We start from the raw sequence: 25,752 nt of genomic DNA on the forward strand, positions 1-25,752 counted from the left end.
CGTCCTGGCTGGCCTTGAACTCACAACAGATCCGCCTGCCTCTGCATCCCAGGTGATGGGATTAAAGCCATGCACCACCACCAGCCAACTGACAATTTTTTTAGAAGTTTTTTTTCCATGTGTGTGCCTTGTTATGTAGCTGTGGTTGCCTGGGAAGCAACAAGGCTGACCACTGGCCTTTGCCTCCTGAGTATTGGGATTAAAGGTATGTACCACCAGGCATGGTGATATTGACACTTTCTTTTCTTTCTTTCTTTCTTTCTTTCTTTCTTTCTTTTTTTTTTTAAATCTGAGACAGGGTTTCTCTGTGTAGCCTTGGCTGTTCTGAACTTGCTTTGTAGACCAGGCTGGCCTTGAACTCACAGTGATCCACCTGCCTCTGCCTCCCGAGTGCTGGGATTAAAGGTGTATGCCACCAGACACTTTCTAATAATGCGTATGTGAAGAATAAACACCAAATTCTCAAGTAAAAAGCAATGTTTTTTATATGTATAAAAGATCACCCAGGCTTTCTCCTCTTCTCTCTTCCTGTCTCTGTCGTCTCTGTGGTACTCTTCCCTCTTTTCCTCCTCCCCCCATGCTCATTTAATAAACTCTTCTACAACATTAAAAAAAAAAAAAAAAGATAACCCAGGTATTTCTAGCTGATTTTTGTATGTTGTAAAATAATGTATAAAACGTAGAAATTGCCAGGACATGGTGGTGGCACAAGCCTTTAATCCCAGTACTTGGAAGACAGAGGCAGGCAGATCTCTGTAAATTTAAGGGCAGCCAGGTCTACAGAGCCAGGATTACACAGTGAAACCCTGTCTTGAAAAGTCAACAAACAAAAACAAAAATGGAAACCAAAACCCTAGAAATTAACCTTGTCCCAATTCCCATATCCCATACTTTATTATAAGGTATGTAATTGAAGGTTACATAAGAATTTTATTACATGAAATACTGAATAAATCACTGAAATGCTATAATAAATTCTCACAAAGTTTACTCACGTTATTGGCAACACATTACATTTGCTACAAGAATTTAAAATACCGAGGAAAGATATGATCAAATATGAAAATATTTTTAAAAGTTTTACCCGCATCATTTCATTTTCTAGTTGTTTTTTCCGATGCAGACGCTGCTGATGAGATTTCAGGACATTTTCTACGTGTTGCTCCATAAAGAATTTAAAAGCCTGGGGGGAGTAGCTCTGAATTCGAGACTCTCTTCGTTCTTCATCTTTCTTGTTTTTCCGAACTGTGATAGGTGATGTTGTAATCTGTTTCTTTTCTTTATCTCCACAGTCAACACTGTCCAAACTCTTCTCACCATCATCCTCCTTGGGTAAGCTGGGCTGATCATCCTTGCAGGGTTTATTTACCGACTCATACGGGGGAGCAGATGGGTTCTGGTGTAGCAGGTGTTTTGGGTAAGGTGGTGGTGGACCTTGATAGCTTGGAGCTTCAGCAACAGGCGGGATGACAGGTACATTTGAAGCTGCACCCTCGGAGAAAGGGTTAGGCTGAACTGTCGGAACTGGCTGTGCTATCCAAGAAGGATGGGTAGGGGCCAATGCAGTCTGCAGCTCTGGTTTCAGGACACGCATGCTTTTCACAGGTTGTTGAATAGGAGCTGGTGTGATCGCAGTGACGGTAGTGGCTGAAGGCTGAGAATTAGCAGAGTGACTCGCTCTACTTCCTAATGGGTTATTAAAAGAATTTGACCTCACTGGTATGTTAGGTTGCCACGTAGGAATTTCATGCCCACTGCTTGGGGATGACTGGACAGGAGCAGAAGATGACTGGGGCCAGGTTGTTGGCAGTCCAGGGACATTAATATTATAAAGTTCCATGTTATGGCTGTTCCTGTTTGGTACCATCATCGACTGAGGAATATTTCCATTGGCATATGATGGAGGAGCAGCAGAACTCCCTGTTTGTAAAGCAGAAGGGCTTTGTCCATTAGTTGGGGTCAGAGGATATGGAGGTGGTGGCTGCCGATTTACAGCACCAGCAGGGACATTTTGGTGCATGATAAAATCAGTCTGACCACCACCATTCTGAACTCCAGGCCTCCCTGGTGGAAAGTTAAATTTGTTACTACTTTGCATGATGATTGGCTGTCGGCCAACTGGAACAGAATTAATGCCTCTCTGTCCCTGGTTGGGAGGATTCATAGGCGAAGCGTTGAGGGGTGGTGGAGGGTAGCTCTCCTGCCATGCCCCAGGTGGAACAGGGGAGATTCGGGAGATTACGTATTCCATGTTCCCAGAATAGCGCTTTGTCTGAGCGTTTGGTTCCCATGAGGGAGGAGGTGGTGTTGTGCCTCGTGGAGGGGGAGTCTGGCCTCGTGGAGGTGGTGGAGGGGTGACGCTCCTAACTTGAGGAGGTGGTGGAGGGTTCACTCTCTGTCCATTGCTTGGGTGAGCTTGGGCAAATGCTGCGATGCCAGATCCAGACAGAGGTCTTCCTGTATCTGCCTGGGAGCTGGGACTTTCCGAATGGTAGACCACATTTTCTCCTAGAGGTGGGCCGTGTCTCTGAGGAACTAGAGACTCTTTAGAACCTTTCCAACTTTGTTTGCGGTTAATTGATTGTTGTACATTTCCTGTGATTATAAAAGAGAGAAGAGTCATGTTTTTAACCTCTCATTTACAATCATTTATCTCAGAATTCTGATACTACTGATAGCCAAGTTTAAAAATTGTAAAAAGGACTAAGCCAAGAGCTTAACTTTATAACCCTGAGTTGACCACAGTTAATTACAGTATATTCTTGGGGCTGGAGACACTGCTCAATGCTTAAGAGAGCCTGCTGCTCTTATAAAGGACCCGTGTTCAGTTCCCAGCACCCATATGGCAGCTCACAATGGTAACTCCAGCTCCAGGGGATCCAACACCCTCTTTTGAACTACATAGGAACTAGATAGATGGGTCCACATATATACATGTACAAAAAACATTCATGACACATAAAAATAACAAGAAACCAACGCATTCTTGGAAACTGCCCAAAATAATTCAGTAATTATTCTAAGGGTTGCGTTTGTCTTGTAGCCCAGGCTGGCTTCAAATCCTTGAACTTCCTGCTTTAGACTTTCATGTACTGGGAAAAGTAAACCACCCGGCCCAGATGGAACAGAGTAGATTTTATTCCCATCAAGCCCTCCTGCATAGGTGAGGTTAGTGAGCTTGATTTCGCCCCTAGCCACAAAGGTTCTAAAGTAACATTTCACCAAGTGGTTGTACTTAAAAACCTGTTTATTACGTCTTACTAATTTTGTATTGTATGTGTAGATATACATGTGCCAGAGTGCGCATGTGTAGGTCAGAAAACAACTTGAAGGAGCTGGCTCTCTCCTTCCAGTGCATAGGTCACAGGGATCCACCTGGGTTCCTCGGTTTGGTGGCAAGTGCTTCACCCAATGATCTGTCTTACCAGCCCTTATTTGACTTTTCCAATTTTTTAATTTTTACTTTTATTTTTGGAGGAGGAAGAGAAGGCAGGGAGGATTTTTTTTTCCCCCCTGAGGCATCAAGATGACCTAGAACTCAAAATGTACTTACGGAAAAAAAAAAAAAAAAAAAAAAAAAGGAACTTACCAAGTTTGAGTCTAGCCAAAGCTACAGAGATCTTGTCTCTTTATTTTTTTAAAAAACTTATTTTTATTACTAATCTTATTTTAAATTTTATTATTATCTTTATTTATTTACTTATTTATTTTTAATTATATGTATGTGTCTGTGTACCTAATTAGCTCAGGAGCCCTTGGAGATCAGAGGCATCAAATCTCCTGGAGCTAGAATTGTAATCCTTTTGACATGGGTACTGGGATGAAAACTTGGGTCCTCTGCAAAAGCAGTACACATGTTTTTTTTTTTTAATCTTGATGTAGTTAGTTTGAATAAAAATGGCCCCCACAGGGTCATAGGGAGTGGCACTATTTGAAAGGATTAGGACGTGTGGCCTTGTTGGAGGAAGTGTCTCTAGAGGCGGACTCTGAAGTTTCCGAAGCTCAAGCCATGCCCAGTGGCTCCCTCTTTCTTGCCACTGCCTGCCGATCCAGATGCAGAACTCTAGGCTCCTTCTTCAGCTGCATGCTTCCCACCACGTAAGCCAGCGCTACTAAATGTATTAAATGTTTTCCTCTATAAGAGTTGTCTTGGTCATGATGTCTCTTCACAGCAATAAACCCTAGGTATTGACATGCTAATTTCTTTTTTATTTCTCCCACCCCAAAGTACACTTTCTCAGCTACTAAGCCATCTCTCCAGCCTGGAGACCTTGTCTCAAAACAACGCAAAATTAAGTTTTGTTGATGTTCTTTTTTTCCAAACCAAACAAAAATATGGGTTCCAAATTGAGCTTCTATTTTTGCTTTCAATTCCTTTTTAAAGGCTAGTTCTTCTGAAGTGATCCTTACCTGGGGGACATATTTACACTTTCTCACCTGATACCCTCCCCTTCCTCTCCTCCTTTCCTCTTTCCCTCTCAAATACTAGGGCCTGAACTCAGGGGCTCACATTTGGTATTTTGAGACAGGGTTTTACAAGATGGCCCAAGTTAGCCTTGACTTGCACCAAGCCTTCCTTTGTTTTTTGAGTGCTAGGATTACAGACCTGAGTCATCATGCTCAGCTTTACTCTTTCATTCGCCCATAATTCTGGCACTTGTTTTACCCAAGATATGCCGTCATCATATAATTTCTACATCTATAAAGATGACTATCTATTGCCTTCATCTCAGCTTCATCAACTCCTGTACTTTATAAAATTATTAAGCTGATCATGGTGGTGCATACCTTTAATCCAAGTGCTTGAGAAGCAGAGGCAGGTGGATCTCAAATTCAAGGCCAACCTAGTCTACTTAGAGTTCCAGGCCTGCCTAATAATTCATCATTAACTGAAAATTGAAGGAACCTGAGGTCTCCCCAACACACACACACACACACACACACACACACACACACACACACACACACACACAACACACACACACACACACACACACACACACACACACACACACACACACACACACACACACACACACACACACACACACACACACTTTGATTTGCATTATTTTGCAGGTGGATCTCAAATTCAAGGCCAATCTAGTCTAATTAGAGTTCCAGGCCTGCCTAATAATTCATCATTAACTGAAAATTGAAGGAACCTGAGGTCTCCCCAACACACACACACACACACACACACACACACACACACACACACACACTTTGATTTGCATTATTTTCATCAATGTCTTCAGTATGTCCTTAGAAAAACATCTCTCAGAGTTGTTTTAACTTTTGCTCCTCAAGTCAGCTTCAGCTATAATTATGATCCCACAAATGAAACAGTCATCCTGTAATCCTAGCACTTAGGAAGTTTGAAGCTACTGCCAGGCTGGAGAGATAGCTCAGTGGTTAAGAGCGCCTCCTGCTCTTCCAGAGGTCCTGAGTTCAATTCCCAGCAACCACATGGTGGCTCACAACCATCTATAATGTGATCTGATGCCCTCTTCTGGCCTGCAGGGATACATGCAGATAAAACACTCATATACATTAATTCAATCAATCAAAAAATTAAAATTAATAAAAAAGGAAGCAATTGCCAGCTCAAGGTAACTTGTGCTATATTGAGTTCTGGCCCAGCCTTAGCTACAATGCAAGATTCTGTCTCAAAACAAATAAACAAGAAAACAACTGACCCCCCCTCCATTCACATACACACACACAAAAGGATCCAGTTTTTGGAGAGTTTTCCTGTGACCTTGATCTACATTTTGTTTTTTCAGACAGGTTTGGTATGCAGCCTAGGCTGGCCTCTAGCTCATGAGTTGCTGGGAGTACAGATGTGATCTACCAAATGCAGCTCTGATCTTGATTAAAGCAAACATTCCTCTCAAAAGAATCCAGTGCCATGTACCTTTCCCCTCCTTACTCACACAACTATGCCACATGTATTGTGGGTATCTGGGATCTTTCTGTTTGTTTTTCTGATACAGGCTTTCTCTGTGTAGCCTTGGCTGTCCTGGAACTCACTATGTAGACCAGGTTGGCCTTGAACTCAGAAATCCGCCTGCCCCTGCCTCTGCCTCCCAAGTGCTGGGATTAAAGGTGTGCACCACCACACCCAGCTGTTATTTGGGTTCTTGAAGAGACTAACAACCCAGACTCCATCTTGGGCCTGTGCACCCCACCCCCCAATTCTTAATACACACAGGCCTTCAATTTTGGGAAAGCAGAAAGACCACCTATTAGTAAAGGACACACAGATGTTCCCAGTCCACACACTGTTAACTCCCTGGTCCTTAGTAGGTCCTGCCGTCCCCTGCCTTGTTAAAAGTAACGAGTCCGCCTGGTACTGACCAGCCCAGACAAGACTGTTTTCTCTCTTCCTGTACTTGCCATTCTGCCAATGATTTTTGCTTTAAAAAGACTGTAATGAGTGGTTCCCTATTCCATTATTAGAGTAGCATCTCTGGAAACCAGTTTTTTTTTTTTGCCTGGAAAAATAATCTTTTGCTCCATTACAGGATATCCTTGGTGTCTTGTTTTCACAACTCCAGACCCAACATTCTGATATTAGAATATAAGTTCTGAAAATTACCAGGCACATACTCAACTAGCAGGAAAAGTCTCAAACAGTGGTTGACCAAAAACTGTGTTGAAGAAAAGGAAAAATCCTCTTCTAAGTCAATAGCAAAGAGAAACACATGATTAAAACAGCTAATAAGTACATATTTACTAGTATATGCAAGGTCTCAAATTCAATTCCCAACACCAAAAACCAAACTACAAACCCCACAAAAGCCATTATACAGAGCTGAGGAAATGGCTTAATTGGCAGAGTGCTCATAACAGCACCATGTAAAAGCTGGATGATGCACAGGAACCTGTAATCTAAGCCTGAGGAGATGGAAATGAACGCTCCCTGGGGATTGCTGGCCAGGCAGTCTAGTGAAACTCATGGACTCAAAGTTCAGGAAGAGACTTTGTTTCAAAATACAGGGTGAACAGCAACTTAGGAAGACATCTGAAATCCACCTCTGGCCTCTGGCCTCTGGCACGCACACACACACACACAACAAAGCCCTTAAACAAATGCTCATCAATTCTCAAAGCAATGTGAATGAAAATGAGATAAGGCCGGGCATGATGGCACATGCCTTTAATGCCGGCAGAGGCAGGCGGATCTTTGTGTGTTTGAGGCCAGCCTGGTCTACAAAACGAGTTCAGGACAGTCAAGGCTACACAGAGAAACCCTGTCTCAAAAAACCGAAAGTTAAAAGAGAGAGAGAGAGAAAGAAAGAAAAAGAAAGAAAGAAAATGAGGACAGGCAGTATGGTGCATGTATTTACTCCCAGCACCTGAAGGCTCAGATAGGTCTGTTGGCACAAAGTTTTGTGGATTGTGTACAGGTCTTGTTCATTCAAACGCTGAGTTTTCTACCCCACTATCTAGTTTCAATCCAGACATGGCAGTGTAATGTATATTCTAAATATCTCCTGTCTCAAGTTTGTGTAAACATGTCCACCATTTGTTCTCTATACTGCCAATACAGAGAAAGGGTGGAATGTTGGGATGTCCGGGTCCAGCGAGGGGAGCAGAAAGAGGAAAGGAAGTAGAAGATTGAGCCACAAGGAGAGGACAGGGAAGAACCAGGAGGAATGATCCAGATCCAGGAAATGATTTAAAAAGCAAGTATAATGTGGGAAATTTGGCTGGGAGTAGCTAGACTAGCTTGGAGGTTTAGGATAGAGTAATTATTGCTCAGAATTGTGCTCTAGGCTAATTAAATAAATCATAGTTTCCATGTGTTGTTACTTGGGTAAATAGCTGGTTAAAAAGTAACTGCATGATAACTAATACTATGAATCAATAATTTTTTTTCCTTTTTGGTTTTACGAGACAGGGTCTCTCGTGTAGCCCTGGCAGTCCTGGACTCGCTTTGTAGTCCAAGCTGGCTTTAAGCCCACAGCAATCCCACCTGCCTCTGCCTTGCGATTGCTGGGATTAAAGGCATGTGCCACCACACCCAGCTTGAATCAATAATTATTAATGATCATTCTACATAGATGAATCTCTAAATCTGAGGGCAGTCTAGTCTATATAGCAAGTTCCAAACCAGCCAAGGCTTCATAGTGAAACCCTGTCTCAAAAAAAAAGTATAATACAAAATAATTTTAAAAAGGATATAGTATTTCAAAGCCACTAAACAGATAAAAATGGCCTTATGCAGGCCTTACAAATATAGACGTTCTCATTATAGAGTGATAGGGTCCCACCATTTTCTGGATAGCAGTATCTATAAAGAATCTCAAAAAATTGCCAAGTTCTTTGAAATTTACTGTTAGAAAGCTGAAAGCCTTACATGTGCAGGATTTTTGGAGTTTATTTTTAAAGCAAGGATACTTAGGGATATAGCACAGTGATATGCCCACAGAGCATGCCCAAGCTCAGACCCTAGCAGTGGGCACTATCTGAGCAAATGGGATAGTAGTTAAATAAAACATGCAGGGAATCTCAATGGAGCTTTAGCTTAGTTCTAGAATGTGTGCTTATCAGCCTGAGGCCCATGCAGTCCTTAGCATCACTAAAATAATTTTTGTAGAATATTTAGTAACAAGGCAAGTTATGCATGGTAGAATAAATGAACAAGCAGGACTTAGAATGATGTTTTTCTCCTTTTTTTGCTTTACAAATTTATTTCCTAAATAAGAACCATCATATAGACAGACCCACTCAGGTTTCCCATGGGGAAAATATTGTAGTTATTAATAGTGACATGATTTTTTAAAAGATACTTGTTTGTTCAATTATTTATCTTGATACAGGTTCTCACTGTGTAGTTCTGGCTAGACTAGAACTCCCATATGCCATTTTCTTAACTTAAGACTTGAACCCTCCCTTTATTGGATGCTATAATGCTAATCTTGGCTGTCAACTTGCCTTATCGGGAATCAACTAAAACCCAAGCAGCTTGGCACATGTTAGGGATCGACTGCATCATTTGAGGTGCAAAGACTCACCCAAATCTGGGTCACATCTCCTGATGGCAGCCCACACAGGAGGACGTAGAAGAAAAAAACCTTTTGGCTTTTGTCTGCTTGCCCTCACTCTTGTTGGCAAATTCATGTATCCTGTGGCTGAGGCATTTCTTTGCTGGTATTAGAACCTACTTCTGTGGGATTCCAACAGAGTCAACTGGACAACTAGATTGACCTTTCAATCAGGAGAGACAGCAATTGTTGGAGTAGCCAGAGCACATATTATAAAGTCACTTTAATAAATTCCCTTGGAGAAGGTTGAAGCAGAGATAAACCTGTTTTTGTTATGATCCCAAGTATGGGATGGAGAACAGTCTTGTGAGAGAACAGGTGCGGTTAATCCACTAGAAGACAAACCACCTCATGTGGGAGGTTGATTGTTGCCAGGTAAAAAGATCCATGAACAGACTCTGGAAGGAGATATATAAATAAGCCAGAAACAAGAGGGGCAGCCTTTGGAGACTTGGGATAGTTTTGGCTGTTCGTCGCTCCACTTGGAGATGCTTCTAGAGAGAACCGCTCTTGGGAAGGCTTCAGGGCTCTGAGCTCCTGCTGAGGTTCTGGGTTCTGATTACTTCAGGTTCCAGCAGAAGAAATCCTGCTGATTATGCCAGGAGAATTGTTCCTCGGAACTGATGTCCTTACAGTTTTGTTGTTATATTCTCTAATCTCCTTTTTCTATCATTTAGGTTAGTCAGGTTATAAGTGAGTACTCACAGTTAATAAGTTTGTAAGAAAATTTTTTGTTAAGAAAATTGAGCCTACAGGAGGTGGCTAGAGGGATGGCTCAAAGGCTAAGAGTACTTGCTGTTCTTGCAGAGGACCTAGTTGAGTTCCTAGTACCCTCATGGTTGGTAGTTCACAATCGCTCCAGAGTCCAGATCCCAATGGGCACCAGGAATGCATGTGGTGTACACGTACACACACAGGCACACAATATTAAAATTTAAATATATCCCCTTTCATTTACTTTTTAAAAAAAGATTTATTTATTATATATACAGTGCATATTAGATCACATACAGATGGTTGTGAGCCACCATGATGTTGCTGGGAATTGAACTCAGGACCTCTAGAAAAGCAGCCAGTGCTCTTAACTGCTGAGCCATCTCTCCAGCTTCCCCCTCCATCCCCTACTCCGCCTTTCATTTCTATCAATTCTTTTTCTCTAGAGAATCTTGACTAATACAGATGCTAACAGCAGTGCCTTGTCAGTTTGTCTCTCCACACTCCCCTCCCTCTTCCTTCATTTGTTTTGTTTTGTTTTGTTTGTTTCATTTGAGACAGGATCTCCTGTAGTTCAAGCTGACTTTGAATTCACTATGTAGCTGTGGTAGGCCTTGAATTGCTGATTCCCCAGCCTCCATCTCCCAAATGTTGATTCTGCCAGTAGTGTGCCACCATGCCTGGCAATATAATATCAGCAGTTTCTAAGACCAGAAATTTGACATATTCAGGTGTTCTATGCTATACCATAAGAAAGAAGAGATAAGGAAAAAAAGATGAATCACCTGGTTTCATGCTGGTATTAATAGGTCTGGCAGCTGCTGCAGCCATCTGCTCTCGACGAAGATCTTGGTAACTCATTTTACTAATGAATTCAACAGCTGCCTCTATGCTTCTGTTATTAGTTTTCTGAAGAGCTTGAATGACCATGTCCTGATCCAAAATTTTAACCAAAAAAAAGACAATTTAAATATAATTAGCAGAAGGAAAGAACAAAAGTAGTAAGCACAAGAGAAATCCCTAGTTATGAAAGACAGTGCCCCAAACCTAATTGTGTTTTATTTTCTTTCCTTTTATTTTGTGTACGTGTGTGCACAAGAATGCCAAGGTGAGTGTGTGGAGGTCAGAGGACAACTTGCAGGAAGTAGTTCTGTCTTTTCATTGTTCAAGGGTCCTAGGGATCAGCCTCAGGTCTTCAGGCTTGTCAGCATGCACCTTACCTACTGAGCCAACTAGCCAGTCCCCACAGCCTGTTATTAGTGTTTTCTTTGTACTTACTAAAATAGCCCCATATATCTCAAGCTATAAAGAAACAAAACAAACCTTCTAATCTTAGAAATGTTTCTTTAATAGTTTCATCTTTAGGTAGCATGCTTGTTGCTTCTAGTATTAACTTTTTTAGAGTAAATACAGCAATGTGGTTTTGATTATGTTTCATTTTCTTAGATAAACAATGATTATCATATTTCAGAAAACAATGCAAATGCTGGAAACACACACACGATAAATGTGCCCGCCATGCAGGCCTGGCAGTTTGAAATCAGTCTCCAGAAAAGAGAGAACTGAATCCATGGTGTTGTTGTCTGTCCTCCAAGTGTGTGTCAGAGCACAAGCCTGCCTCAAACAACAACAATAAAAAAATGCATAAACCTTTAAAACCCTAGAAATGGCTTTTTATATCATTAAAGCACTTTATTAAGTACCTTTGTCAATATGTCTAACAGTAATGGAATTCCTAGCTAGTTTCTATTCTCTTAAGAGGTTACATATGCCAAGCATGGTGTGAAAGCCTCTAATCCCAGGACTCATGCAAAGGACCTGAGTGTGATTTTTAGTGCCTACATCAGATAGCTCACAGCCACCTCAGTTCTAAGGAATCCAATGCCCTTCTCTGGCCTCAGAGGGCACCTGTATTCATGTGCCAAATACATATTCAGGCACACATGTACACATAATTGTAATGATAACAAGCTGGGCCATGGTGGTGCATGCCTTTATTTCCAGAGCTCAGGAGGCAGAGGTAGGCAGAACTCTGAGTTCCAGGGCAACCAGAGGTACATACAGAAACCCTGTCTCAAAAAAACCAAAACCAAAACCAAAGATGTGGTGGTGCACATCTTTAATCCCAGCACTCAGGAACCAGAGGCAGGCAGATCGCTATGAGTTCGAGTCCAGCCTGGTCTACAAAGCAAGTCTAGGACAGCCAAGGCTACACAGAGAAACCCTGTCTCAAAAACAAAACAAAACCAAAACAAACAAACAAACAAACAAAAACAAAAACAAAAACAAAAAAACCAAAGCCAAGCCACCAGGCAACCAGAATAAAATCTGAAACGAAAAAAAACCTGTCCCTTGTATTCCCACTGAGATATAGAAAGGTGATTCTCTAAGTCTGAGGCCAGCCTGGACTATATAGCAAATTCATGGTAAGGGCTGCATAGTGAATTCTTGTCTTGTGTGTGTGTGTGTGTGTGTGTGTGTGTGTGTGTGTGTGTGTGTGTGTGTGTGTTGCTATCATTTCTTTTTCTTTTTTCCTTTTTTATTTTTAATGCTTTTATTTTATTACACGTGTATAAAACAACCTACATACAGCAGGGAGAACCATGTGACAGTCATGAGAATAGTGAGTTCTATACATGTTACATTCAGAGTGAATTGGCCATCTGCATTTGAAGTGTCTTTCCTGTCTTGTTGGGTCTAGATTTCCGAATGAGATTCATTATCTATCTTATCTCAACCCTAATAGCTTAACTTCTGTCTTAAAGAAAGAAAAAGAAGGAGGTTGGGATACTGCCTAGAGGAACAGCTCAGTGGTCAAGAGTACTGACTTCTCTAGAAAATTGCGGTTGGACTCCAAGCACCCATGTGGTGGTTCACAGTTGTCTGTAACTCCAGTCTCAGGGGATTCCATGCCCCCTTCTGGCCTCCCCAGGCATTGTATGCATGTGGTACATAAGACATACATGTAAGCAAAACCCATACACATAATTTTTAAAAATTAGGTTTACATTTCAAAGAAGTATATTTACAGGGACATAAATTCAGGAAAAATTAAAGAAAACTATTTAGAGTAGTTACGATGGAGAATTTTAGGTTGGATACTAGCTGAAGCAAACACACACACATGTTTTGGTATAATTTTAAAAAGTAATGATTTATTTTTATTTTATGTGCATAGGTGTTTTGCCTCCATGGTGTCTGTGTAAAGGTGTTGAATCTCCTGGAACTGGAGTTATAGACAGTTGTGAGATGCCATGTAGGTTCTGGGAATTGAACTCAGGTCCTCTGGAAGAGCAGCCAGGACTTTCAACCACTGAGCAATCTCTCCAGCACTGTTGTTGTTGTTATTATTAATACATTTGTATGTCTATGCATCACCCGTGTGCCTGGTGCCTGCAGAGGGCAGATGAGGCTGTCAAGATTGTCTGGAATTTGAATTACAGATGGTTGTGAGACACCATGTGGGTGCAGGGAATCAACCATGGGTGCAGCCAGTGCATTTAACTGCTGAACTATCTCTCCTGCCCTAACAAATGATATCTGAGTTCCAGAAGCTCCATTTCAGAATGGTGAGGATTTTCTACCTATTTAACTTCAGATCTCCACCTTCTCAAGTGTAACAAATTCACAGGGCTGACTCAAGAGTTAAGTGAGAAAGCAAGCAAAGCGTACGAGTGCAAGGTGGGGGCCTCAGGTAGTGGCAGTCCTCCTGCATTCCTTTGATATTCATTGTAAACATCAAGAATACAATAACACTCAGAATGCACAGGAGGTACATTCTTCAAGAGGGAGGCAGTTACTCACTTGTCCTAAAATACTTAGTATTTCAGGTGACAATGAAAAATAGATTAGAGAGATACTGAATGAGCAGACTACTGATAAATACTTTTCTCTTGTAGACTGGAATGTACCTGAGCTAACTAACCAAAGGAAGGTGGTAGGGACCTGAGAGCAAAAAGGGTACTGAATTTTTTCTTTATTATTAGGAATTGGACCTACAGCCTGATTTGTGCTAGACAAGCATTCTAACACTGAGGTGTTCAAGCCTTCCTTTTACTTTTCTTTCTGGGGTGTGAGTTGGGGGTAACAACATTTCACTCTGTAGCTCAGGCTGGTTTGGAACTAATCTCAAACTTCTGGCAATTCTCTTGTCTAAGCCTCCCAAGTACAGGAAGGCAGTACTTTTTTTTACTTTTTGAGTTCAAAAAATTGCCCAAGCTAGCAATGAACATACTCTGTAGCCCAGGCTTGCCTTGGACTTGTGATCATCCTGCTTTATTGATTTTTGGGGAAAGTAAGTTTAGAATAAGTCTGTTATCTGATTTATGTACATGGCCAAATTTTAAGTTAATTTGCTTTACGCATATGAATATTTGCCTATGTGTATATCTGGGTAAGGAATCTCTTGAACTGGAGCTGTAGATGGTTGTGAGCCTCCATGTGGGGTCCTCTGAGAGTACAGCCTCTTAACCTGTGAGCCATGTCTACAGCTTGAACACAGCCAATTTTGATCTAAAATGATTTCTGCCACCTAAAATATTCACTCACAAAGTATATTGTTGTGAGAAGAAAATTTTATTAATAATATAAATAAAATGTGATTAACTGTGTTATGAAGAGGTCTCACAAGGAGCTCTAAAGTACATAGTAAAGACATGGCTTTGTAGTCTGAACTAAGATTTAACAGTTTGGGGAATCTAAAACTGGGCCTGAATTGTATGAATATACTAAGGTAGTTACTATAATTCTCACTCCCTAGGACAAATCTACACTTCATAGACTTGGAGTTGTCACTTCTCCAGTAACAACCGAGACCATGATGTTCATATTTCAAACAGCTTCCCTGCCCCTGTGTTCACTTGGGGCTTTCTTCAACTGCACCTTCACTCTAGTTTCACCATCTAACCTATAGAAATTCCAGGATTTATGGGGGCTGGAGAGATGGCTCAGCAGTTAGAACCACTGTCTGTTCTTCCAGAGGTTCTGAGTTCAATTCCCAGCAATCACATGTTGGCTCACAACTGTCTCTAATGTGATTTGATGCCCTCTTCTGGCCTGCAGGTATGCATGCAGGCAGAGCACTCATACATAAGGTAAATTTTAAAATAGAGAGAAATTCCAGGATTTAGGACTAGCACAGAAGAAACTAAAGAAATAACACTCATTTTGTTATACTACTTTGCAGGATTATAAACATAGTATTCTTTATTAATGGGACGCACAAATCTGTATGCCCAGTTAAGTCTTCTCAAAGGAACACTTCCCTATGAGCTCTCCTGAAAGGTGTTTGCTTCACTGGACAAGAAGAACCATTTGGGTTTTTGTTTTGTTTTGTCTTTAAAAGTTCTTACCTCAGCCCTGCTGCATATCTTTAATCCCAGCACTGGAGAGGCAGAGGCAGGCAGATCTCTGTAAGTTTGAGGCCAGCCTGGTCTACAAAGCGAGTCCAGGACAGCCAAGGATACACAGTGAAACCCTGTCTCGAAAAACCAAAAACCAAATCAAACAAACAAAAGTTCTTACCTCATCAAAGCCAGCAGCCTGCAAATCTTGAAACATCTGTGGATTCACTTCTGAAGGGCTCCGGGAAGAACTCGTCTCGTTTGCAAATGGTAGTAGAGAGTTTCGAATTTCTTGCAAGGCTTTATGATGTGTGGCAAATTTGAGTGGATTTCTCACTTGCCTGGGATCTTCCGTTGACATCTTGCTTAGGTTATGTTCGGCCTTCACAGCATCAGATGGTTTAGATAAATTCCTAAGGGACTCTCGGATCTCCTGCAGCATTTGTCGGCTGCTGCCAGGGTAATTACTGGCAGGAAAGGTCTTAGGCCTCATCTGTCTGTACCCTTCTGGCTTCTCACCCCTCTTCATGAAAGCATCTATATGTGGGCCCCTGCAAAACACTTCTTCAGGAGCTAACCCACAGGCTCAGAGCTTCCTTCTGAGCAAAGGTGAAAGGCACGTTCCCAGGAATGTTAAGATCCTTTATGATCGAAGTAACTAACCTAAGAAAGAAAATACATAAATAAAGCTATAGTGATTAATAAGTAAAGCAGTTCCTTGTATTAGTGGAAACCCCCACTGCTATGGGAGTTGATAGCTCCCAGTTGAAGCTCAGATTGCATCCAGTAGTACTATAGGATCAAGGTAAGTTACTTCACCTTTCTGTACCTATTTATATTATTTCTAACTCGTAGTACTTGTGATGAAAAAACAAATCTTAAAACTGCTTTAGTAAGTATATAAAGCTTATATAAATGTACAGGATTACTAAGCAACCTCCCTCTTCAATTTTAAATCTTAGAAATTAGTCTTCAGTGTAAGATTTATTTAGAAGGATGTTAGTGCTTTTTAAAGGTTTTGCATTACTTTTTCAGAAGACTCAAAACCTACGTTTGGGTTTACTCCCCAAGCTGCAAGATGTGACTAAGGATATCTACATCCTGGAGTTAGGGTTCAGGCTGCCAGTGTGCGCCCTTCCCTGCAGAGCCGTTTCACTGTCTCTCCAATTGTTTTAATAAGTGCACTGATGCAGAGGTTGCTTTTCTGCATTTCCTTCTGTCTTCCGGGTAGCTCCCACAAAAGCCTAATGAAGAGGCGTCACATGTCTCAGTTTTGAACTAAGGCAGTTAAAAGTTGGGTGCACTCTTTGCTTCAAGGATATTAACAAGACTCATTCTGAAATGGTGGATTATAGCAGGGAGGGACAGTGGGTCTGAATCACTGCACTGAGCTCCTACTGACTCCCACTGGGCATGTGAACAAGACACACATCTCCATTGGACTAAGCCATAAATATTTTTATTTCTAAAAAGCAGTGTTGTTATAGGTTGCATATGACAAGTCCCAGAGACTTTAGAAAGTGCATCCTAAATGAAGGAAGTAGGTCACTGGAGGAACATCCGTAGGGAGCTGTATTTCTTCCCAGATCCCTTTTTGTCCTTAGTGGCTGTCATGTATCCCTGGGACCTCCAGAACTATTAATCATAATATATTTTTCCTCTCTTAACTTATCCGAAGTAATTTGTCACTGTGATCAAAAGTAAGAGGGGGGCCAGCCAGATGTCTCAGCAGGAGAAGCTGCTGTTGTCTACCCTGATTATCTGAGTTTGATTCCTAGGATCCACTATGCAATGAGACAATCAATTCCATAAAGTTGTCCTCTAGCCTTCACACATGTGCCACGGCGTGTGCAAATGCATACACATACACATAAGCATGAAATAAGAACGTTTTAACTCTACTTATAATCACCTCTGGGCCCTTTCACTAAGATCAAGATAGTATCTGTTGATTCTTCCTCTGAGAACAATATACTAGATAGATTTTTTTGGACCTGGGATACAGAACTGGTGCTCACACACTGCCCTGATATTGCAGTACCTCAAGGCAGTCACCTCTTCATGGAACTTTAAGATTCTTGTTCTAAAAAACAGTGGGGCTCACTTTGTAGCTAACACTCTTGAGGTTTTGCTTTCTATGACCCAGACCTGCTCTATAGACCAGGCTGGACTCGAACTCAGAGATTAACCGGCTTCTGCCTCCTGGGTGCTGAGATCAAAGGCATATGCCTCCAATGCCCAGCAAGACTTTAGGTTTTTCTTAAAACAAGGTTGGGGATTTTGACACTATGGACACACTTGGGAAAACCTGACAGCATTCTGAAATGACCACAAGCCTTTGGGGGCTGGCTTCGGGAATGCCTCTGGAGGCTCACTCATTATAGCCTTTGTGCCAGGCTGATGCTCCCTATTTGGGGAGGTTCCAGAAACTTCAAGCAGTACAGCCTAGATGGAAGAAGTTAGTCACCTAGTTTTGTCTTGGGGATTGTAACTCTGTCTTTACCCTAATGCTTCCTAGCTGTCATGATGTGAGCTGTTTTGCTGTGCCCTCATCATGATGGTCCAAGACTTTTAAAGCCACAGCGACAATGTAGCTTAACTCCCCGTTTCTCTGAGGTATGTTATCAGGGATGAAAGTGTAACAAATATTAGTAATAATGTGGAAAACAAAAGACTTCCCAGATAAGAAAAAGCAAAGCTCATTGAAAAATTTCCATAGGAAGAGAGTCAGCCAGCCACTACCACTGTACAAAAATAAAAAGGCAAGCAGGGAGTGAGAAAATATGAATAATGAAAATAATGAAAAGAAAGGGAGCGGGAGAGATGACTTAATGGTTAAGAGCACTTGCTGCTTTCTCAGAGGACTTGGGTTCAGTTTCTACCACCACAGGGTGGAGGTTCACAGCCATCCCTAACTCCACTTCCAGGGTGTCTGACCACCGTCTTCTGGGCACTAGGCATGTGCATATTATGCAAGAGAAGCACTCTTTTACACATGAGTTAAATATTTTTTTTTTTTAAACACAAGAAGACTTTAGGTGAACTCTAACTGCAGGTCGTTAGCAAGGGGAAGATGCAGGCAGGCTAGAAAGAAGTAAGCATTGAGTGTGATTCGTGTGAGGAACATACCTGACTTTTAAAAACTGGTCCTGAGTTAGAACTAGGCACAATAATCAGAGAAGCTAAGACATGCACGGTGGTGGCTCACACCTATGACTCCAGCTCTTAGGAAGCTGAGGCAGGAGGTCAGATTGTAACCAGCTACAGTGGTTACAACTCTAGTACTCTATACGATCCTGCCATTGTTGCTTGTATATTTATTCTCTGATTATGAAGTAATGCTGGAGGCTGGGAAAATGGACAACTGTTTCCTAGTGACAAAGTATTTGAACAAGCTGTGATTTGGTACCAAACGGTACCTGGAGCATGTATGTAACCTCAGCAGCTAGGAGACTGAAGCAGGATTTCCAGTACTGGTCCAGCCTGGTCTACATAATACCCTCTTAGAAACAAAATATCTGCTGCTTCTAATAGCTAACATGATGACGAAGAACGTTACCTTATAGTCTTATGGAAAAAATTTAGAAGAGATTCTGAAGATTATATGACTGCTATTAACTAATTAATAATGTACAGTCATTTGTCATATATTGATCTTTCAACCAACAAAAGGCAGACTATATGACTATCCTCCCAGAGCTACTAAAAAAATTCCCTATCACCAAGGAATGCCATAGCACAATGCATCACTCTTAACCCTGAGGAGATGATGTAAACAAACTACTATGCTGACAGCTGTACAAAATGACAACACTAATCATTATGTTCAGTATATAATACTTGACCATGAAGATAAAGATGATGTTGCTGGGTTATGCACTTACTTGTGCTTATCGTTACTGGTAGGGAGTGGCTATGTGTTGCTGACATGACCACTGCCATGTGAAGGAGCAATGCCTCAGACCCATAGGAGGCGAGGCTCAAGAGAGATGCAAAGCCTCCCTCTGGTCTGAGTGTGAATGTTGACAGTGTGCTCAGAAAAATGTCCACCGTAGTGGCCCCACCCCCAGAAATATTTTCAGCCTGAAGACTGCTCCCCTACAGAGACTGCTCCTAACAAGACTGGTTAACCCGGTCTCCTTGTTCAGCTGTATAGAATGAACACACTGAGCTTTGGGGTACTTCAGCTTCTCTGAGAGCCCAGACCACCAAATCTCAGCTTTTCTGTGATTTCCTTTCTTCATTCCCTCATTGCACCTCGTCATCCCTCACTAGGGTTCCTGGATCCAAGCTGTGGCAAGGATGTGGTACTTATTAAAAACCAAAGTTTATTGTATGCTAAGGGCCAGCAATATATCTTTGCACGAAAGGTGCCTGCAACCAAGTCTAAAGACTTGAGTTCAATCCCCAGAACCCACATGGTAGAACCAACTCCCCCAAGTTGTCCTCTGACCCCCACATCTGCCTGTAGCATATACACACAAATAAATGGGAAACAAACAAAGCTTCAGTGTGTCAGCTGAGGCCCTCATGTAACTTCCGTTCATGACATCTCCTGAGCTCCAGGCCAGTATGAGTTATAAAGAATTTGTCTCAAAAATAAATAAATGGCAGTGGTGGCTCACACCTTTGATCCCAGCACTTCGGTGGCAGAGGCAGGCGCATCTCTGTCAGTTCAAGGCCAGCCTGGTCTACAAAGAGAGCTCCAGGACAGCCAGGGGTATTACACAGAGGTCTTCAAAACCCAAACAAACAAACAAATGGGGTGTAGATAGAGTTCAACTAGTAGAGTGAAGGCCTAGATTGGGTAAAGTCCTGGGTTCTCTCCCCAGCACCAGATTAAACTGAGTGTGATGGTACCTTGGTCTGGTACCAGTACTTTGGATGTAGAGACAACAGGATCAGAAGTTCAAGGTCACCTGTGGCTTTGTAGGAAATCTGAGGCCAGATGAAAGGAGACCCTGCCTTAAAAAATAAAATGACGTAAATAGTTGATAGCCTGCTTGTCTAGCAAGCACAAAGCCCTGATTTAAATCCCCAGCACCACATAAAGCAAGTATAGTGTACATATCTAATCAAAGTCCAAGCCCAACCTTAGCTACATAGTGAGTTCAAAACAGCCTCTACTATTCAAGACTGATAATTTCAATTACATGATTACTCTAGTTCTGAGAATGGAGGAAGCTAGTTCATTTATTATGCTTTATAGGTTACATGCATACAGCATATTCCCTCAATGTATCAAAATCCACTAATATAAATATTCTACAAACCCGACACAGTGGGGGCAGGTCTGCAACCCCAGCACTAGAAAGTTGAAAGCAGGATCATGAGTTCCAGGTCAGCCTGAGTTACACAGCAAGATCCTGCCTCAACCAAAAGAAAACCCAACCAGCAACCACACAGTAAAAGTCCTTGTGCACATTCTATTGAGTAGTCTTCAAGGTAAACGCTCAGTAGCAGAAGTGCTGGATCAAAGAGAACTCATGGCTATAGGTGTAGTTCAGTGTTTTATCATTTGAGAGGTACTGGGTTCTAGATCCAGCATTGCAAAACAAACAAACAAAAAAACCCCAGATATACATGTGTTTGTGAAAAAAAAATATTTACAATAAGGCCCCTGGGCTGTTGACATACCTCAGTGTTGATATAGAGCAACTGTCCAGCATGCCCTAAAGCCCAGTTTTGATCTACAACACCACAAACATTAGTTAATTAAATTCTAGTAGTGTCAGCTCACCTTTCAGAAAGGTATACCAATTAACAACCCCTTCAACAAAGTATGGCTAACACAGACACTATCAAGTCTCCATCATCTTTATTACTATGACATAGGAAAACTCAATAATAGGCAAACAGAATTTTAAAAAGAACTAAAGACAAAACAGCTTATTGCCTTAGCTCAAGGAACAACAGTGCAGATTAGTATTCCTAAAGAGCAATCCTATCATGGTCCATGTCCCTACTCCATTAGCATAAATGACTCAACAGCACACTGCCCAGGTAGGAAGCCTAGCCTGCCCTCCAGCCCTCTCCACAGTCTCTGTGTAGCCCTAGCTGGCCTGGAGCTTCCTATGCAGGCCAGGCTAACTTTAAACTCAAAGATTTGCCAGTCTCTGCCGTTAGCCAGTCTCTGCCGTTAGCCAGACTCCACTTTTAAACTGACTAGCTGTGTGATCTTGGGCAAGCTACTTAGCTTCCGTGCCTATTTCTCATCTTCAAATGTTGGCAAAAACTGGACCTTTCTCACAGAGTTGTTTTGAACATCAACTAAGTGTGATCCATGTTTTCAACAAGCACCTGGTCAGCTTCTGTCCACAGAGGAGTACTCACTCTTAACTTTGTCCCTCAGGTCCATACCTCTTTCTCTATACTTACACACCTCGCACTCTAGCCAAGCCAATGACTGCCTCTCTGCTAACATACTGCATGATTTTCTACTTTAATGTCTTTACTCTTTAATGTGTGCTTGAGAGAATCTCTGCTCCATTTCTTGTACAACTTATACTCAATTTTCAAGGCATCATTCAAATGCCCCCTAACATCAAATCTCTTCTACAGCTACTTTATTCCCTAAACACAAGATGCACTTTCCGTGATTCAAACACAATGTTTTTGCTTTAGTCTTATTTTTTCCTAGATCACAGGTTCACAGACGATTTGATGTCTCCGTGTTTGCGTAACGGACAAAGAAAAAGCTCTAGAAAGTAAGTGCCTTGTGTAAGGTTATCTTGTAGTAGGCTGGAGGTAATGCCAGAATGGATTAGCTGAGGGTACTTTTCACCACACCTATATTTTAAGCTTTCTAGATCAAACTCAAGCTGGAAAAGACAGTTGAAGTGCTTTAGACTGAAGAGAAAAAAAAATTCCATTAAAAAAAATGGAACTTTCCCAAAAATGCATTGTCTGGTCTATTAGCAAAATAGCTACATATAGACAGTAAGATTTCAAAGCTTTACATTGAAGCACGGTGGCATACAACTTTATCTCAGAATGCCAGAGGCTAAGGCAGGAGGATCTCTGAGCGTTCAAGGGTTTGGTAGGGCTATAGAGTAAGAACCAGGCTCAGAAACAAAAACAGTGTTACCTTGGGTTGGATTAAGTTTTATAAAGACAACCTGCTAAAATACTTGGTGAAGAGCGATATGAATTGTTTCTTAGCAGCAGTCTCAGTGTTTAGAGAGCACTACTGAGACATCTGTCCACTAACATTTTCTCCCAATTACTTTCTGAGAACTAACTGATCAAGGGGCCCTCAGTGGTTAAGAGCACTAAGTGGCTTCCAGAGGACATGATTTCCAACTCCAGGGCCACACTGGCAGATCATAATTGTCTGTGGCCCCAGTTCCAGAGAAGCCAACTCCCTCTTTTGACCTCAGCGAGCACCAGGCACACACACATGATGCACATGCAAGTAAAACCTTCCCATACACATAAAATAAATAAGAGAAGGAGGAAGGAGAGGTGGAGAAAGAAGAATTAATAACAGACCAAAAGTGAAAACTGAGGCTAGGAGTGTAGGTCAGTTTGCAGAGTACAGCTGGGCATGCACAAAGCCAAGGATTATATACCTAGCAAAGGGTTAGACTCTAAAACTGGGCTTGATGGTATATGACTGTAATCTTAGGAGGATCATAAATTTAAGGTAATCCTTAGCTACATGGCAAATTCTAGGCAGCCTGGCTACAGAGACCCTGTCTCAAAAATAAATAAGAAAAAGAAAGAAAGAAAGAAAGAAAGAAAGGAAGAAAGGAAGGAAGCTGCTGAATGTTGTGGCAAAAACCCAGGCAACTTAGTGAGAGCCTGTCTCAGAGAGAGAGGGTGCTGGGAGAGGGCTCCCTTAGCCCCCACTTAAGGCCTACCTATACACAGGTCTCGGTACCAGAAAACCAAGGGAAACCCACCATTTATATTTTATACTGAAACTGAAAAGTGGCCATTTCTCCTTCATATATTACTAAACTTTTGCAGGATACAAAAGTCATCTAAATATCACATCTAAATGAAATCATCAGATTAGGAACCATTCAACATTATATGCATACAGAACAAACACTAGCATGAAAACCAGAAACTCAGATGGAAATAAAGCCAAGTGTCATACACATAGCTTACGAGAATTCTTTCATTGCTTTGAAGACTCTCAAGTCATACTCAATCAATAATCAGGCACAGAAAGAGTGCGCCTTTCCCAGCATGTGCCATGATCTAATTTCTTGCAATAACACCTTGCAATAAGAGAAATGCAAAGGCTCCTCCGGCTGCCCTCGTCAGGGAATCACCAAGTCCATATTACCTGTCTACTCACTAGATAAGGGTAAACCTTAGTTAAGGCAATAAAAACTCAAGCTATCTTAGCAGAGGGCCATAACTTTTTATTCCTTGTAGAGGAAAACTGATTTAAACAAAAAACCAAAAGCCTTAACATTTTCGGGGGATGGGGGCACACAACTCAATCCCAGAGGCAGGAAGATCTTTTTTGAGTTCCACGTCAGCCTGGTCTACATGTGGAGTTCCAGGCCAAGGACTACATAGTGAGGCCCTGTCTAAAGAAAATCATAATAACCTTCAATAAATAATCCATAAACGTCTGACAACCTTCCTGGTGCCTGGCATTCAGGCTAATTTCCAAACTTTAAGCGATTCCATATTGCGTGAGACTGTACTTATAGCTCATCGGGCTTATAACTTGTAAAGGATACACATTTTAAAAGCCGTATTTCCAAATGGAGACCGTTTTAATCCTTGTTCCCTTGGAAAATGATTATCAACGAAGAGGGATAGTCACCTGAGAGTCATTGTTTTTTTCCCTCGGAGTTCTTTTTCAATAAACAAAGAAAAGAGGGACAATAAACAATTGTCTTTCCTTCGTTTTCCGTACTTCAAACACACACACTCCTGGCTAAGTGACACCGTCTCCCCCAGCCGTTGCCACTTAGCGGTGACCTAACCTATTGCAGCCGGCTAGAGAGATTCCTGGGATAGCTTCAAGGTAGACCCCGACCCGAGGGCCTCTGGGAAGCAAAAGAAGTGTGGCTGGTCTGGTGCAATCTTCCGTGAGGAAAAGAAAAGAAAAGAAAACAAAACCTAACACCTTTCGCTTATCTCCACTCTAAACCTGGGAGGGGCGACTGTGGTCGGGAGCCGCCACCCGCTCATCCCAGCCTAGCTCGCACCTCCGAGGCCTCAGTGCCCCGGGCTCTTCCTGCGGCGCCGGGTGCGGCCAATCTTCACCTCCCCGGGGCAGGGCAATCAGCCCAGTCAGGCCCCGACCCGGTCCGCTGAGCCCGCCGGTCCACAGCGGCCCCCGGACCCCGCCAGCGGGGATGGGCGTGGGCCCCGACGGCCACCGCCTCGCGGACTAGGGCTCCCGAGGACAGTGAGCCCCACCCGCGGCGCCGGCTCCGGACCTACCTGCCGGGGAGAGCGGGGCTCCTGGACAGCGGCCACGGGCCCGAGGGCCGGCGGCGCGGCGGCCGGACGCCCGTCCCCGGGGCCCTCGGGTCGCTCGGGTTTCGGGATGGGACAGGGCGGGGACACAGGCCGGGGGACTGTGGCCGGCCAGCGCGGCCCGACGCGGGGTCGCGAGGACCTGGCTCTCCCCTCAGCACCAGGCCGTCGCTGCCGCCGCCATTTTGCCTTCCACTCCGTGTCGCCGCCGCCGCAGTCCGCCGCGGGTTTCCCGGATGTGGGCATTTCCCGGCGTCGCTTGCGCGGGGGCCGAAGACTGGGGGCTCCTGGCCGCCCCGGTGGGGCCCGGAGCGAGCGAAGGACCGGTGGACTCCCGCCCGGCCCCTCGCCCGCTGCCCTGAGTCTGGGTGAGCGTTATCCCCAGAGTGGAGTCTGTACCACCGCCTTCTGGCTCCGCACCGAGACGCGGCGAGCGTGGGTCCCACCAGGAAAAAGGGTGGCGAGCGGCGCTCCGAGACCGCGGGCGTCACGAGGCAAGATGTGTGTAGGGCTTGAATAAAACCCGAGTCTTCAGGAGCTTGGAGCGTACGTGTTTTTGGAATCAGCCAGATGGAGTATTCTTGAAACTGGACCTATTGATTAGCAGAGTTCGGTCAGTCGGATCCGCCGCAGAGGTCATTGTAGCCATGGTTGGAGTAACGGGCCGGTCAGAAGTACTGTTTCTTATGAAGCTGAATCTGCCGTTCGGGATGCATCATTGATTTAGGACTTAAGTGGATTGTTCTCTTTGTGGGGATTTGGTCCAGATAGGGCCCATCATACGGCCCTGGGTGGGCTGGATCTCCTGCCTCACTTCGATTTCCCGAGTGCTGAGATTCTTCTAAATGTTGCCTGCCAACACAGGCCTGTCTACCCCCTGCAAATTATGAACACCTACCCCAGTTTTGCCGATAGGAAATACATGCAATCACTATTTTTCAGATAATCTCTTTTGCGTTAGGCTAAAAAGTAAAAATATTGACGTCCCTGTGTAACCAGGCATTAACCCATGCTATGCAAGTGCCCTACCACTGAGCTATATCCTCGGAACATCTTAATAGTTTTCATTTTGAGACTGGGCCTAAGTTATATGGGCTGGCTTTGAACTCATTTGGTAGCCCAGACAAGCCATGCCTCATTCAGCCTTTGAAGTAGCTGAGATAACAGGCTCAGTTCTGTTTTCCCTGCCCCCA

General features: G+C 43.0%; 1 protein-coding gene across 3 annotated transcripts in view; it reads right to left on the reverse strand.

The window, feature by feature from the left end:
- Positions 1-24,641, reverse strand: part of Lats1 (large tumor suppressor kinase 1) — a 34,087-nt gene extending 9,446 nt beyond the window's left edge. The window contains exons 1-4 of one of the 3 annotated variants that reach the window (XM_051164645.1): positions 24,524-24,641; positions 15,291-15,772; positions 10,553-10,700; positions 1,085-2,595 (exon numbers count right to left, since the gene is read on the reverse strand). In XM_051164645.1, coding sequence (XP_051020602.1) covers positions 1,085-2,595; positions 10,553-10,700; positions 15,291-15,638 — 2,007 coding nt within the window. In that variant the 5' untranslated portion in view covers positions 15,639-15,772; positions 24,524-24,641. Of the gene's footprint in view, positions 1-1,084; positions 2,596-10,552; positions 10,701-15,290; positions 16,269-24,523 lie in introns of those variants that run through there. The other 2 variants (XR_007832606.1, XM_051164644.1) reach the window with 2 other exon arrangements.
- Between the last annotated feature and the right edge of the window lie 1,111 nt (positions 24,642-25,752).

The sequence above is a fragment of the Acomys russatus genome, chromosome 21 (assembly GCF_903995435.1).
Source record: "Acomys russatus chromosome 21, mAcoRus1.1, whole genome shotgun sequence".
In the NCBI taxonomy this organism is placed as follows: Eukaryota; Metazoa; Chordata; class Mammalia; order Rodentia; family Muridae; genus Acomys; species Acomys russatus.